The sequence below is a fragment of the Sorex fumeus genome, unplaced genomic scaffold (genome assembly GCF_029834395.1).
Source record: "Sorex fumeus unplaced genomic scaffold, SorFum_2.1 ptg000072l, whole genome shotgun sequence".
NCBI classification, from domain to species: domain Eukaryota; kingdom Metazoa; phylum Chordata; class Mammalia; order Eulipotyphla; family Soricidae; genus Sorex; species Sorex fumeus.
In genome coordinates this window covers 13,449,595-13,465,698 of record NW_026606129.1, presented here as the reverse complement: position 1 = coordinate 13,465,698, position 16,104 = coordinate 13,449,595, and the positions used below count along the sequence as shown (strand labels likewise).

Below are 16,104 nucleotides of genomic sequence, written 5' to 3'. Positions count from 1 at the left end.
TGCCGTCTGACTCCTGATATCACATGCATGAGCGCGCACCCGAGCCAGGGGTCCCTTAATCTCGCTCGACACTTGGGGGCCCCTCCCTGTGGTGCCGGGGGCCCCTAGGGTCCCACCAGGCAGTGCATGGGGCCTGGCAGTGGCTTAAAAGCGCCAGGGATCAAACTCGGGGCTTCCACTTGCAGTGCTCCCTGCGCGGCTTGTCCTTCCCTCCCGTGCCCCGAGTGTACATCGAGGGCATAAGCGTTTCTCACTGTGAGATGGTGTGCCACTTTGCTCCCGACCCCTGGCCCCGAGCAGGGGCTTCTGATGGGAAAGGTCGGGGTGCTGGGGTCAAGGCGTCAGTGTCTCCGTGCCGGCAGTTGACACTGCCCAGCTGCTCGGAGACCAGCGGGTCGGGCACTGTCTCCGAGCTCAGCGTTTCACCCGCTTTCATTGCCAGAATCCCCAAGACCCTTGGTCGTTCTTTTGGTATATATCTACAGGGCAACTCTGCCGCTCCCCAAAGCTGGTGTGGGAACTCCAGGGGGCGGGGGGCCCAGCCCTGTCCCAGCGGGGCCGGGGAGGGTGCAATCAGGGGCCCAGAGACAGTGCAGGGGCCAGGCGCTCGTCTGGTTGTTCCCTGTGGTTCCTCCCCACCCCCAGCATTAGGGTGGTCCTGGAGGAATTATAGCTCCCGGGTCACTTGGGGGACCCCTCCCCACCCCTCCTGTGATATCCTCCTCCCTGGAGGAAACCAAGGGGGCTAAAACCAAAAATCAAAACCCCGACGTAACCCTCAACACCCACTCTGAGGTGCCTGGTCGGCCATCCTTGGAGAAGTCTGTCCCTCTTGCCTCTGGGTTCCCAGGACGCCTCCTGGGTCCTTGAGTGCAGTTGATCAGCAAGCCTGCTGGTTCCGCTTCCCCAAACTCGTTCGGTCTACCACGCTGGACAGAGGGGCCGTCCCGGCTTCCCGGCCCCCTGCCCCTCCCCCTCCTCGGAAGGCAGCTACTCCCCCCGCCCCCCAGTTCCTTTCTGGGTACAGCCTGGGGGCTGGACCAGCTCTGAATCTCCTCCGTTCTGTTTGTTTATATCCTGGCTCTGTGCTCAGGAGTCACTCCTGGCGACCCTATGCAGTGCCAGTGAAAGAATCCATATTAGGGCATCAAATTTTTGTGTACTTTAGTTAACTTGCAACATTGCTTTCTGTAAAACTGCTTGGCTGCTTTGCACCTGGGGGAGAGGGGACTTGGAAAGTGAACAGGGCATAACTTCTTTTCTAAACCAAGTGTGACAGGCTTCAGGTGTATTTACTGTCCCTGAAATGTATTGTCTCAGTAAAGCACCCTGCAGATTTGGGTAAAGGATAACTCAGGATGCGGTGGTTGGGGGAAATTGCCCTTTCCTGGAATGTATTGTCTCACTAAAGCACCCTGCAGACTTGGGTAACTCAAAACAGAGGATGGTCAAGGGAGATTACCTAAGGCTTAATGATTCCAGCTATAACCTTGCTTGTGCAAATAAACCCCGTTTTTACTCCTGCAGGAACTGTGTCTATCTGGTCTCTCCGCGCCTCCCAGGGCCAGGGAACTCCCGATCCCAACACCAGGGATGGAACCAGGGTCGCGGTATGCAGGGCCAGGCAGTGCCCGCTGTACCACCCGTCGGCCCTGAGTCCTGCTTTCTAGTGGGCGCCTGGTTCATTTCCCGCCCGGCCTCGGGTTCCAGATAGGAGCTGCTGCCCGACCCTCCTGTCCCTGGAGTGAGGATGAGGCTGGACCACGGCATGAAGTCAGCTGCTCAGGACTGGAGGTGTAAGGGAAGGGAGCCGGGGGCTGCCTCCCCCCCAACTCCTGGGAGCCCCAATAGCTCTTTTTTTTTGGCTTTTTGGGTCACACCCGGTGATGCTCAGGGGTTACTCCTGGCTCTATACTCAGGAATTATTCCTGGCAGTGCTCGGGGGATCAAATGGGATGGTGGGAATTGAACCTGGGTCGGCCTTGTTTGCTGCATGCAAAGCAAACGCCCTACACACTGAGCTATCTCTCCAGCCCCGAGATTGATTTTTTTTATTATGCAAACGCCCTACCCGCTGTGCTATCCCTCCAGGCCCCCCTCCCCCCAGCCTCCCCCCCACTGGCTCTTAGCTGCCGCCTGACTCCAGCCCCTGCGAGCAGCCAGGCTCCCCTGCCAGGCTGCTGGCTCCCCCTTGTGGCTTATCTGGAAACTGCACCTACCTTGAGCGCCCCCCTCCCCCCACCCCAGCCCAAGCCTCAGCAGGAGCCCATGCAGTCTGCCAGCGCCCAGCTCAGGGCACGGAGCCTGGGCCTGCAACAGAAGTGACCAAAAGGGCTCGGGAGAGGCTTCATGGTCGGGCACGGGCTTCATGTCTCGTGGATCAAACCCCAGAATGATGGTGGATTTCAAGACAGTGGACCCAACTCTGGTGTAAACACAACCTGGTGGCACATGGGGGGCCGGGGGTCAGGCCTCCAGGGTGCAATCCCACCCTCCACAGGGTCCTCCTGGGCCCCACCCCCTCCCCGTGGCCTGCAAAGCAGCAGAGCGTTAGCTGGCAGGGAGGTGACTAGGCTGGGCTGGGCATGGGGACTTTGCAGTGGCCAGTGGGGAGGAAGGGGGCTGGGGGCCTGTGGGCGCAGGGTCGGTGACTCGGGGAGCACTGCGGCTTCCCGGAGCAAGGAGGGGGGCTGGAGCCACAGAGCCACAGCGGAGGAGGAGGGGCGGCCGGGGCGCGGAGGGAAGCAGGGAGGCCCGGCTGGACTCCAGGGCAGAAGGGATGGGATGTCTGAATGGGCGGTGTTTGGACTGTGAGAGGGGCGGGGTGGGGACTGGGGCGCATGTCTGGTTCCTATCCTGACACCGTGTGGGCCCCCAACACCCCCAGTGCAGCCCTAGAGGTGCCAGCGCTGCCGGGGCCCAGAGCAGCACCTGAGCATTGCTCGGGCGTCCCCCAGAACAAACTACAAAACCGAGAGGCCAGGCCTGGAGAGGCTGCTGGGAGTCTGGGGGTGGGGGTGGGGGTGCAGCCCCGCAGAGCTGGGGGGCGTCCCGCACAGTGGCTGAGCCTGGAAGCAAATCTGTGCTTCGAGGAGCTTGCACTCCAGAGAGCAAACTTGCCCTGCCCCCCATCCCTGAACTCAGGCGCTCAGCACCGGGGTGTGGGAGCTCAGCTCTGGGCAAAGGGCGCTCACACACACACACACACACACACACACACACACACACAGATGCACAGAAACAGACACCCACAGAGACACACATACAGGCATCCACAGAGACACACAGACAGACACAGGCGCACACACGGACACACAATGATATGCAGAGACACACAGACATATATAGACACACACACAGAAACAGACACACACAGAATCTCACAGATACAGAGAGACACACATACAGTCATCCACAGACACACACAGACACACAGGGACACAGGCTCACACACGGACACACACAGATATGCAGAAACACACACAGACATCTATAGATACACAGACACATAGAGACACACAGACGCACACAGACACACAGACACAGAGAAACACATACGGACATCCACAGGGACACACAGACACACAGATACACGTGGACACACACAGATTTTCAGAGATACACAGACATATATAGACACACAGAGACACATGTATAGGCGTCCACGGACACACAGAGACACACACATACATAGACACACGGACACACACAGAGACACACAGACATACATATAGGCATCCACACACACAGAGACACAGAGACACACATACAGGCATCCACAGACACACACAGACACACAGGGACACAGGCTCACATGGCGGCCGGTCAGGAGACGTGTTTATTAGGGTTAGCCGTGGTGTACATCAGTTCCTGTGACCAGGTGCGCGTCCCCGCGGGCTGGCCGGGCGCAGGGCTGTGCGGAGCCGCGGGGACAGTGACAGACTGACTTGCTGGGAAGCTGCGGGGACCCTACTGGTTTCTGCTAGTGCTCGGTGGGCGAGAGGAAGAACGGGCCCTGGCGCGCAGAGCCGAGCCGGGGACTCCCACTGTGACCCGGCACCCCGAGACGGCGGGGAAGTGGGGGGCCGCCCAGCCCCCTCCCAGTGCAGGAGGCGTCTCATCTGTGCCCACAGAGGCACAGGTGGGGGGACAGGTGGGGCAGGTGCTGGGGTTGAGGCCTGGCTGGGGGACCCCCAGGTGGGGTTTGTCTGGCAGCCTCTCACCACCCCCCCCACATCCTGATGTCCCGGGTCAGGCTGCCCATGGCCCAGAGACCCCTCCGGACCTGCAGTGCCACTCAGCCCTGTGCCAGGCCGAGCCCAGCTGCCGGGCCCTGGTCATGCCCTGTGGAAGGTGGGTCGGGGCCGGCTCTGGGGCAGTGACCCAGTCACGTGGGGGCGTCCATGGAAGCGACTTGGGTGGTCCAATGCCCAGCGCTGAGCGGCCTGGGTGGCCACCAACATTCTAGGGGGGCGGCCCCGGGCCTCAGCGTGGAGGCTCCTGCTCTCCTGAGCCGGCGTTTGCTCCTAAGTGGAGCTGGAGGTGCAGCGGAGGCCGCCGGGGTGGGGGCCTGGGTGAGAGACCCCCCCAAACTGCCCCTGCGGGAGAGGCCTTCAAGGAGGGCCGGGCGCCACCTGCTGGCGGGGACCCAGAACCACCCCTGAAAATACAGGGCGTGGGGAGGGCCCCCAGCTCCCAGGGGTGGGGGTGGCCAGCTCATCCGGGGCCCTGGGGCCCCTTGCGCTGCGCTCTAAGGCCGAGCAGGTGACCCCCCGACAGGAGGGGGGTCACACTGGCTCTGGGGGGGACTCATGAGGTAACAGCGAGTCCCAAGTGCAAGTAGGAGCTGAATGTCGCCCCCTGGTGGTAGGTTCCCGTTTATTGCTGGAACTAAGGGAGGGCAGTGGTGTGTGGGGGGGGGGCGGGGAAGGCAAGTTGGGGGTGCTGGCACCCCCTTCCGGCCAAGTCTCTGTCCTGCCAGCCGGGCTGCAGGCGGGCAGGGGGAGCGGGCACAGGCTCCCTCGAGGGGCCCCGAGGCGCCAGGCCTGCAGGACCCCCCACACCCTGTCAGCAAAATAGTCTCTGCTTTAGACTCTTCTATATATTAGACTCTCTTCTTCAGCTCTCCAGGCCGGGGACCCGCTGGGACCCCGATACACATAGCCCTGGAGGCGGGCAGTTCCAGCCCGCCCTCAGCACCCCAGGGACCCCTGGCAACCCGCAGCCTGGGGCTTGTGCCTTTGGAAGTTTGGGGGTATACCGCCCCCCCTCTACCCCGGGGTGCTGCCGGAGGTGGGTGAGGGCTGGGGGTCCAGGGAGGCTCCTGTTATTGCCATCAGGTGCCCTCCAGGGTTCCTGGGCAGGGGGGAGGTTGGGGGGGACCGGGGAGCCGGGGCAGAGGTTTTGCTCGGTTTCATGGCCCCTGGGGGGGGGACGGTCACCCCGCTCTGCGCTGTCCCTTTGGCGGCGCCAGCGGCTGGCTGAGAGCAAGTTCTGGTTTCTGAGTCAGGTGCACTAAGGGACGCCTCGACGTCGGGCAAGTTTCTTCCCCTGGGTTTGTTTTGTTTGTGTTTTGCAAGCCCCACCCGCAAGCAGCCGGCCCCGCCCCCACCGCCCCCGTCGCCCCCCACCCCGCGGGAGGCCCCTTCCCCGGGAACTCAGAGCGAGTAGGACCCCTTGGCGGCCGCTGTTCTTTGAGACACCCACATGTTGATCTCGCGGAAGACCGAGCTGGTGACGTCGGGAAGCTCCTTGTGGAGGACATGGTAGGCACCTTCGTAGATCTGCAAGAGAGGGCGGAGCTCAGGTGGGCGGAGGGCCCCCAGCATCCCCTCTGGGGGGGGAAGAGCCTGGCCCTGCACACCGACATCCCCACTGCTGGTGGCTCCTTGGCCCAGAGGCCTGCAAAATGGCAATGTCTCTGTCTGCTGGGTGACCACCCAGAATCACGCCCTGCCTGTCCCTCGTCCCTGGGCTCTTCTCCCTCTTAACCTCTGAACAAGCCTGTGATGCCACAGCGCCCCCTGCAGCTGGTGTGGGTAGATGCGCTCGCCCCTCCCCCCCCACAGGGTGAGGGTCAGTGCTGACCTCATCTTCCACCCAGGCTGCCAATGCTCTGCTCGGACACTCACCCCTTCTAGCTGCTGGTCAGCGGTGGCACAAGCTTAGCACAAGCTTACGCCGCCCCTTCCTGCGTCCCTCCTCCCCCCCTTGCTCAGACCACACGAGAGCTCTGTGCCTCGGTGACCTGCTCTGACCACGTGGCAGCAGGGGTCTGTGTCCTCCTTCCAAGCCTGACCGCACCCCCCCCCCCCCGTTGTGTGGCCACGTGTCCATGGACGCCGGGATGCCTGTCCCTCTGCGCTGTGGGGCTAGTGCCCAGGCAGGGCTGTGGGTCTGTCCGCGACCCACAGCCCCTCCAACCTGCAGAGACCTCAGGAGGGAAATGAATTCATGAGGTTTCCCTCCCACCAACTCTGACTGTGTGCACCCCAAGAATCTGATCCCGAAGCACCTGGGGCCTGGCCTCTTGTCCACGGCAAATGCTGGAGCCAACACCAACGGCTCCTGGTTTTCCACCTGCACTGCCAAGACAGAGTGGATGGACGGCAAGTATGGGGTACTGAGCAGGGTGAAGGAGGGCAGGGATACCCAGGAGTCTGTGGAACGCTCTGAGTCCACGGGAATGTCAAACTCCAGGACAAGAAGGGCACCCTCCCCGCCCCCCTCCCCGCAACCAGCAGGTCTCTGTGGGCAAACACAACTTGTCCTACTCCGACGTCCACAGGAAATCCACTCTGCACTTGGTTCTGTACCTGAGGGCTGGCCGGTTCGAAATACCACCCCCACTTAACTGGGGAGGGGTGGCACATTCACGATACTCAGGGGTTCCTCCTGGCTCTACTCTCAGGAATTACTCCTGGCGATACTTGGGGGACCATATGGGATGCTGGAGATTGAACCCAGGTTGGCCATGTGCAAGGCAAATGCCCTCCCCGCTGTGCTATGGCTCCAGCCCTAAAAGCCACTTTTCTTTTCAGTTTTCAACAGATTCCATTGCACTTTCCTTTGAATAAAGTTGTTGCATCCCAAAACCAAAACCATGGGGCTGGAGAGATAGCACAGCGGGGAGGGTGTTTGCCTTGCACGCGGCCGACCTGGGTTCGATTCTCAGCATCCCCGAGCACCACCAGGAGTCATTCCTGAGTGCCTGAACCAGGAGGAACCCCTGTGCATTGCTGCGTGTGACCCCAAAAGCAACAAAACAAAATGAAACAAAACAAAAAGACCAAAACCAAAATAACAAGCAACAAACTCGGGGTAAAAGGTCAGACAGTCCAGCCTGGGACAGAGGGTGAGGCGCCCCCTGGTGGTTTTGCTTTGTGGGAGACTCAGCCGCCCTCTCCCTGACCCTCACTCAGCTCAGCTGGACCTCAGGGGGACCCTGCGCCTGAACCCTCCTGCCCCTCTGGCCCTCCAGGCCTGGCCTGGTGCCCGGGTTTCAGGGTGAGAGATGGGGTGAATTGGAGGTGGAGGCCGTTTGTGCTCTGCAGGGCTCTTGGCACCCCTCAAGCGGTTTGGGGCTGCTGGGGCGGGACCCCTGGGTGTGTCCCTTTTGTGCTCAGCCCCCAATCTCTGCCACCTGCTCTTCACACCCACCCTGACGCGGTCACGGGCAGGTCTGTGTGGGACCCCAGGTCTTTCGCCTGATGGAGCACTGGCCAGTGGGGTGGGGACGGGCCCGGGGGGTGGGGAACTCACGGCCCCTCTCCTGCTTCCCGGCAGGAGGTGGCTCAGGGTCCCCGAGTCCAAGGTCTCAGTGTCCACGAAAAGGCTGAGCGTACAATGGGGGCCTCCTGACCAGGATTGCGCCTGGAGGTCACCTGGGCTCAGTGGTGAGGGCCAGGCGGACAGCGGGCATGTCCGGCTGCTACGCCCCAGACCTGCCATCACCTCTTGGCCCCAGAACCTCCTTCTTCTCCGAGTGGACCTCTGGCCAGCTGTGGCTGTCCCCTGCGCCGGGCTCACAGACCCCTGCCAGTGCCCAAGGAGGCCTCGCGTGGCCCTGGGACCCTGGGCTGGACGAAGGACCCTCCCTGCCCTGCTCAGAGCTCAGCCTGCGCCCTCTGAGGGCCCGGTGGGAGTGGGGGGCGGGGACGGCCGCGGGCATCATCACCTTGAGCGTCTTGTCCTGGCTCCGGGCCGACTCCATGAGCAGGTAGGCCCCTTTGCTGTCGCACAGGCGGTCGGCCGAGCCCTGCAGCAGCAGGAAGGGCAGCGTGAGCCTCGGCAGGGCACGCTCCACGCGGGACACGGCGTTCAGCAGCTGGATGCCAAAGCACACCTTGAGGCCCGCGTGGCAGATGAGCGGGTCGGCGTTGTAGATGTCCACCTGTGGGCGAGGCGGCGCTGAGGCTGGGGCGGGCCGGGGGGGCGCTGGGGGAGGGAGGGGTCCCCTTCACCCTCCACCTGCCCCTCGTGGCTCTCGCTTGGGCTCCTTCCCACGGGACTGGGGTCGGCCCCGGCAGAGCGGGGCCCTGACACGCATCCGCACAGCTGCAGGGGTGAAGGGGCAACGCCAGGAAGTGGGTGAGGACCCCAAGGACCCCGTGCAGGATACCACCCTGGGGCTCGGGAGCAGTTGTGGGCCACGCGGAGGAGGGAGGTTATGGGGGGGCAGGAGACCTCTGGCCACACTGTTGGGGGCCCTCACCCCGCACCCTCCCTGGGCATGGCTCAGAGCCTGACCCCTCCCACCCGGCTGTCCCTGGCCCAAATGGGTTCTGGCTTGACTCCTGCCTCTAGCTGCTGAGTTGTCAACTCAGAGATGGGGCATCTGCCTTGTAGAATGTGGGTGAGACATTTCTAGACTCTCACAGCCTCCCCCGAGGGCAGGGGTGAGGCCACTGAACCCCTTCACTCACTTTCCTCATCTTGGCGGCTGACACCTCTGGGGGAAGGGGCTCTAGAGGCTGCGGGCGGCCACTGTGTTCCTGGGGTCTGCAGCCCCAGGCTCTCTGACAGGGAGCCATACCGCCCCCCAGCCCCATGAAGATCTCCTTATTTTTTGTCTCAGGTCTGGCTGGTGTCGGGGTACCCCTGTCTCTAGAGAACCACTGGGTTTCTTTCTTTCTTTCTTTTTTTTTTCTTTTTGCTTTTTGGGTCACACCCGATGATGCACAGGGGTTACTCCTGGCTCTGCACTCAAGAATTATTACTCCTGGCGGTGCTCGGGGGATCATATGAGATGCTGGGGATCGAACCCAGGTCAGCCGGTTGCAAGGCAAATGCCCTCCCCGCTGTGCTATCGCTCCAGCCCCGCCACTGGCTTTCTGTGGGGGGCTATTCCGCTGCTCGGAGCTGCCTCCTGTGCCCCCTCCCCCCAGCAAGAAGGAAGGCGGGGAGCAAAGGCATTTAGGGGAACAGGAGACCGGAAGACTGGGCAGGGCCACTCACTCACGCCCCGCCCTCCCTTGGGAGCTGGGAGATGTTGCTTTAAAAGGCTGCTTTTGATGGGGTAAAGAGTTTGAGGACCAGGGGTTGGAGTGATAGCACAGCTGGTAGGGTGTTTGCCTTGCATGCAGCAGACCCGGGTTCGATTCCCAGCATCCATATGGTCCCCCCAAGTACCGCCAGGAGTAATTCCTGAGTGAAGAGCCTGGAGGAACCCCTGTGCATCGCCGGGTGTGACCCAAGAAGCAAAAATAAATAAAAATCGGGTGAGGGGGACCCCTCCATACGCAGGCATCCCAACCCAGCTGTCTGGATCCCCGGTATCCCTGGTAGTCCCCTGAGCACCGCCAGGGGTTCATTCCTGAGAGCAGAGCTGGAAGTAGCTCTTGTGCATCGCTGGGTGTGACCCAAAAGGCCAAAAAAAAAAAAAAACTGGTCAATTTTTAGCTGCTTCCAACAAAACTATGCCAGTCAGCCAGTCCCCTCGATGGGGCATCCCTGAGCGGCTGGGGCTGGGGGCAGGTGCAATGTTGTTTTAAAAGGCTGGAGCGATAGCACAGCGGGTAGGGCGTTTGCCTTGCACACGGCAGACCTGGGTTCGATTCCCAGCATCCCACAGGGTCCCCCGAGCACCACCAGGAGTAATTCAGGGGAGTGGGGCTGTTTTCAGTTGGAGTGACACTCAGCCCGCAGCCTCACCAGGGCTGAGCTTCTCAGGACCCATTGGGACCTTGCCAAGGGCCCTGAGGAATGCGGCCTCCCTAGGGAATGGGATGGAGAGCATTGGAAAGATGGGGGCGGGGGCGAGGTGGGAATAAGGGGAGCGGAGGGCCAAGCCTCAAAGCTCTTGGGGAGCCCTGAATGTGCCATGCGGCCCACCAGTGGGGACCTAAACCAGTACTGGGTGTGCATATGGGGAATGGGGACTTGGTTCTGGAAGGATCCTGACCACTGTGTAGGGCCTCAGTAAGGGATGACATGGAAGGGTTGGGTCAAGGCTTCCGGCTACCACCCAATCCCTGAAGCACCGTACCCAGGGGCTCGGAACTGACGGTGTTTGGGCTGGAGGCCCTGGGGTTTCGGGACAGACCCTCCTCTTTCCCCATGGGTTCTTGGCTGGAGAGGTCTGGAGAACCTTCCAGGCTTCTTGGGGGGGAGGAAGGGCACTGAATCCCGAAAGCCCCACTGCTGGGCGGGCGTGGCATCATTACTGTGTCATACCCCAGAGCTCAGCCCAGGGAATGTGGAGGCAAACAGGAAGTGCTTGGCTGGAATTTTTTTTTTTCCTTTTGCAGTGTAGGGCAGACCCGACAGTGCTCAGGGATCACTTCTGGTGGGGTTCGGGGGACCATCTGGGGTGCCAGCGCTGGCACCGGTTGGGCCGTGTGCAAAGCATGCGCCCTCCGTGCTGTTCCATCTCTCTGCCTACCCTCTCCGCCCCCCCAGCAACCTTTATTTAAATTCTCAGGATTTCAGTGCCAAGAGCACTTGGCTGGGAGTAGACGAATCTGGGTGCTAGTTCTGACTTGGCTGCGTCTGCTTAGGCCAGGGACTTGCCCTTCCTGGGCCTCAGCGTCCACAAATGCAAAGCCTGGTACTGACATGGACTTCCAGGAGCTGGGCAGAAGGGTTCTGGAGGCCGGGCTGGGCTGGGGGCAGGGGGCGGGGTGCTGCCCGGGGTCCTGGGACGTACGGCTGGGCAGGGAGCGCCTCTGTGGGCAGGAAGCTGGGTGCTGGGGCCTGTGCAGTCCCTGGGGCGCTGTGAGGACCCCTGCCACGGTGGGTGACTCCCCAGCGAATCCTGCTCTGGGCATTCTCGCAGCGAGGCCGTTCCCGAGAGGAGGGGTCGCCCCCACCCGCGTGGGACCCTGCCCCCACACTTGTGCTCTGGGGCAGCGTCTCCCTCCTGAGGCCTCCGAGCACAGTGCGGGCTGTGTCTGGCCCCGCGGGCAGCAGCCAGCGACGCCTTTCGGAGCTGCTATTTTTAAAAGCTTAGCAGCATGTTCAAAGGAGGCTCAGAGCAGCGGGAGGGCTGGTTCTTGGGGTGTAGGGGAGCTCCCGCAACTCCTGTTTCCAGCCGGAACAGCTTGCCGTTCCATAGATCAGCTGTTTAGGGGAGGGGGCTGAGCTCATGCAAGGCCTCGAGTTTGATCCCCACCCCCACCCCACCCCGCAGCACGGTTGGGTGCGGCTTCTTCAAAAGAGCTAAATCAATAAACCCAAGCCAAAGTGCTCAGAAAAGTCCCACATCGGCTGAGCAATTGCCTCAAACGGTCAAGTGACCTACTTCACTTGCGGGGCCACCAAAAATCCAGACTCTGACCCCAAAGGTCTGCTGTGAAATTCTGGGCCCAGGTGTGGTCTCAGGGTTGCAGCCTGGCTTCCCCACTCACGCTAAGTGTGATCCCGATAGCTCAGTGGCCTGGGACCCCCAGTGTGGCCTGTGCTTCCCCACCGTGACACAGTCAGGCGTGGGCAAACACCACAAAAGGGGGTGGGACCCCGTGGCGAGCACGGCCACAGATGTAAAAGAACCCCACACAAGCATCAGGGCAGGTAGGCGGCCGCGAGGTAGCCACGGTGTGTTTCTCCACCGTCAGCTGCATGATGACACACGTCAGCAGGGCTAAAGACCCCGTGTCAGCTTGGCTGAGCGTGAGCACCCGGGCCTGGCCTGGGAACCCCGGGGAAACCCCCTCCCACCACCTGCCAGGTGAAACGAGCGCCCCCTGTTGTCACCTCCTTGTAATCAACAACAGAAAGAAACATCATCAGTGAGCTCTGGGCACAACAGGGGTTCGGGGGGGGTTCGCCTTGCACACAGCTGACCCGGGTTCGATCCCTGGCATCCCACAGGCATCCCTCCAAGAAGCCCACCAGGAGTGAGGCCTGAGCACAGCTGGGGATGACTCACTCCCCATCCCCCGGAAAGCAAACCAGAACCACACCAAAGTCAAGCTCACTTGTGCATGTGCTGGCCCTGCTAATCGGGGAGCGGGGCACATGGGGCAGGGAGGGGTGGGGGGACGAGGTCCCCAGTGGAATTTTTCATGATTCCAAAAGCAAGGGCTCGGAAATGAGCCACTCTGAAATAAAGCGGATCTGGAATCATTTCTCTGACTGTTTCTGTTTTGCCTTTGGACCCTGGTGTAAGACAAACACACCTTGGGGTTTGCACCTCGACGTCTTGAAGGTCTCAAAGGTGCGTCTCCTTCCTCTCTCTCCCCTCTCCCTTCCTCACTCTCTCCCGCTCCCCCTTCCCTTCCCCTCCCTCCTCTCTCCCCCTTCTCTCTCTCCTCTCCCCTTTCACTCTCTCTCTCTCTCTCTCTCCATTATTGTTCCCCTGCTGCTGCTGCAGAGATAACTGGTTTTACTAGGACTGCACTTTTTTTTTCTTTTTGGGTCACACCTGGCAATGCACAGGGGTTACTCCTGGCTCTGCACTCAGGAATTGGTCCTGGTGGTGCTCGGGGAACCATATGGAATGCTGGGAATCGAACCTGGGTCGGCCGCGTGCAAGGCAAACGCCCTACCCGCTGTGCTATCACTCCAGCCCCAGGGCTGCACTTTGAAGCCACAGCTATTCTACGGGAGAGGAGGCTGGCTGGGGCCCCGCTACTCAGATCCACCCCAGAGCGAGCGTGGCACGAGTGTGGTATACACTTAAGAGCATGGCACGCACGTGTACACGAGTACGGCAAACGGAACGTGGCACATGGAGCATGGCACTGAGGGTGGCACGCAGGGCATGTGGTACGCGGAACTGTGGTTCTGCAGCCATGGTCCCTCCCTATGGAATGGCCGAGTGCCTCACGGGGCAGTGCTGGCTCTCAGGGGTTAAGGGGCTTGTGAATGACACGGGTTCGGCTGTGATTTGATCCACGCCCCGGGACAGGTGACTTGAACTTGGATCTTTTCTTTCCTCATCTGTGAAATGGGGGCGCTGTCAACCTCATTCAAGTCGAACTTCAGCACGACAGCACGCCTGACTTTGGTCTTTCTGGGTCCTAAGTTGGTATTTTTTTTTTCCATGCAACCTGTTCTCTGCTATTTGGTTTTCTTTTTTGTTTGCTTAGATTCGTTTTGTTTGTTCGTTGTTTTTGTTTTTGCAAGGTTCTGGGGATTGAACCCGGAGCTCCTGCCTGCCAAGGTTGTTCTCAGCACCCGGCTCCCTCTCTGTGACCCCTGAGTCATAAACAGAAGGAGGTCCCAAAGGGGCTTCTGACCCATGGAGTGCCCCAGGGGCTCAGATTTGAAAAAGCAAAGCTGCTCTGGGGGTCCTGGCATGACTGTTGTTCCCCTACACTTGGGGGGAGGGGGAAGTGGCTTCTGGGGACGGGGTTCGTGAAGTACCTTATCATTTTACCTCAGTTCACCCACTTGCCACTTAACTGCTGCCTGGTAGGGCTTGGCCGACCAGATTCTTGGTTGTCCTGTGAACGGGGCCCTTCTGGCAGCCCCATCTCTGAACTTTCTTCCTCTGATCACCCCACCTCTGCAGTCACGCCCACCCCGCCCTGCCCTGTCCATGGGTGGACATAGGATGTTGGACTTGGCCCATGTCCGTCCTTCCATCTGCAGGAACTGGGCTCTACTCTGTGTGGGAGGCAGGGCGGGGTAGACACCCCCCCTTTCTAGGGCAATAGTGACAATCCACCTTGAGGGACCAGCCATCTCTGCCTCTGCTTGGGACTGGTGGCCTGGAATCAAGGTACGCGAGAGGCCCCGAGCACCGAGACCCCCACACCTGGCTCTGCTGGCATCAGGGGCTTGTGCCTACCCTCCCCCACAGTGCTCTTCTGGCTTTCATCGTTGGCTGTGGGTTTTGGTCGCTTGCAGGGAGGTCCCAGATGCAAGCATCCGGTCAGTGGCCAATGTGCGCAGAGCTGGGCCCGCCCCACCCGGCCCAGAACCAGAGGCTGCGTCTCACCTCGGCTTTGTTCCGGGACAGCATGCTCGAGTCGATGGGCCCCAGGGACATGTTCGGCATGACGAAGTTGAGCACTTTCGCGGCGAGGACCTAGAGGGCAGGGGAGACACGGGTGAGGGTGAAGAGGGCCCGTGGGTGGTTGGCTCCTGCCCAGAAGGGCAGGTCTGTCTTGGGGGTCACGGCATGGTCGCTCTCCCATCGACTGTGAATTCTGAGCTCTTGTGTGGGCACCAGGCGCTTCTCTGGGGGAGCCTCGAACCCCCACAGCAGGGGCAGAAATGCCGGGGGCCACGGGAGTGAGGCCGGGGAGCCGCGGGGACACTGGGGTCGGGAAGAATCCACCCATCACACCCAGCGCTGCATGTATTGACCCGCCCGGGCAGGGGGCTCCTGGCGGGAGTCAAGCGACCCTCAGGGCTGTAGACGTGGACACGACCTCTGAACACCACGGAGCCCCTCTGCCCAGCTGCCCAGAGGGGCACCCTGCATTTCACAGCCTTGCTCCTGCCTCAGCTGGTTCAGGGATCAGCCTCCCCGACCCGCGTCGGCTGGCCTGCCCGTTTGTGTCTGCCCGGAAGAGGTGAGAGCCGGGACACAGGCTCTGCCTGTTCTCACGTCGGTCCCGTGCTCACACACACACACACGCACACACACACACACACACACACACAATCACGGGGGAGATGCTATTTCAGAAGTGAGCTGTGAATGGCTGAAATTAGAACCGTGTGGAAGGTGGCGGGCATGGGGTTCCTGGACACTGCTGAGATGGGAGTCTCCCCTCAGAGCTACTGGTGGGGACCAGGGGGTCTACAACCCCTCCTGGGACTGACCTTTGGGGTGTCACGTCCGGTCCTGGCACTCAGCCCCCTTTATCCTGACACAAAGGCCAAAGCTCGATTTTTTTTTCTTTTTGGGTCACACCCAGAAATGCACAGGGGTTACTCCTGTCTCAGCACTCAGGAATCACTCCTGGCACTGCTTGGGGGACCCTATAAGATGCTGGGGATCGAACCCGGGTTCAGCTGCATGCAAGGCAAATGCCCTATTTGCTGGAGGCTCAAATTCTTTTTTTTTGGGGGGGGGGTCACACCCGGCGATGCTCAGGGGTTACTCCTGGCTCATGCACTCAGGAATTACTCCTGGCGGTGCTCGGGGGACCATGTGGGATGCTGGGAATCGAGCCTGGGTCAGCTGCGAGCAAGGGAAAAGCCGTACCTGCTGTGCTATCGCTCCAGCCCCACGAGAAGGGCTTTGGCCTGAGAGCAGCGCGTGGGTCTGAGACCCCATGTCAGAACCTGTCAGGGATGCTTTCCGCTCTGACACTTGTGTGGCGCACTGAGCCCCGAATGTCACGTCCAGGGTGAGATCATCCCATCAGGCCGACTGGCTGCCGTCCCTGGGCCATGCTGCCCTGCCTGGCTGGATGGGCTGATTAGAAAGAACAGGGGCTCCAGCATGGAGCACTGAGCCCGGGAGCCACTTGGGATGAGTGTGAGCTGCAGGCTGAGGTGGAGGTGGAGGTGGTGCCACTGGCCAGCTCCATGGACAGCACCTCCCGGGAAGGGAGCGTTGAGACCGCCGAGGGGAGGAAACTGCAGGGCAGGGCCGGGCCCAGGCCCGACGTCTGTGTGGAGTGCAGGAACTGGGGCTCCTCTGAGCACTAGACGCCCAAGGTGGAATCTACATTCAAAGGTGCAAACTTGGCTACACGCAGAGGA

General features: G+C 61.1%; 1 protein-coding gene across 3 annotated transcripts in view; it reads right to left on the bottom strand.

The window, feature by feature from the left end:
* Positions 1–3,822: 3,822 nt before the first annotated feature.
* The window catches only part of MGLL (monoglyceride lipase), a 101,988-nt gene continuing 89,706 nt past the window's right edge, over positions 3,823–16,104 (bottom strand). For all 3 annotated transcript variants that reach the window (XM_056129542.1, XM_056129541.1, XM_056129540.1), the window contains exons 6-8: positions 14,384–14,473; positions 8,177–8,392; positions 3,823–5,783 (exon numbers count right to left, since the gene is read on the bottom strand). In XM_056129542.1, the coding sequence (XP_055985517.1) occupies positions 5,658–5,783; positions 8,177–8,392; positions 14,384–14,473 (432 nt within the window). In that variant the 3' untranslated portion in view covers positions 3,823–5,657. The remainder of the gene's footprint in view (positions 5,784–8,176; positions 8,393–14,383; positions 14,474–16,104) is intronic.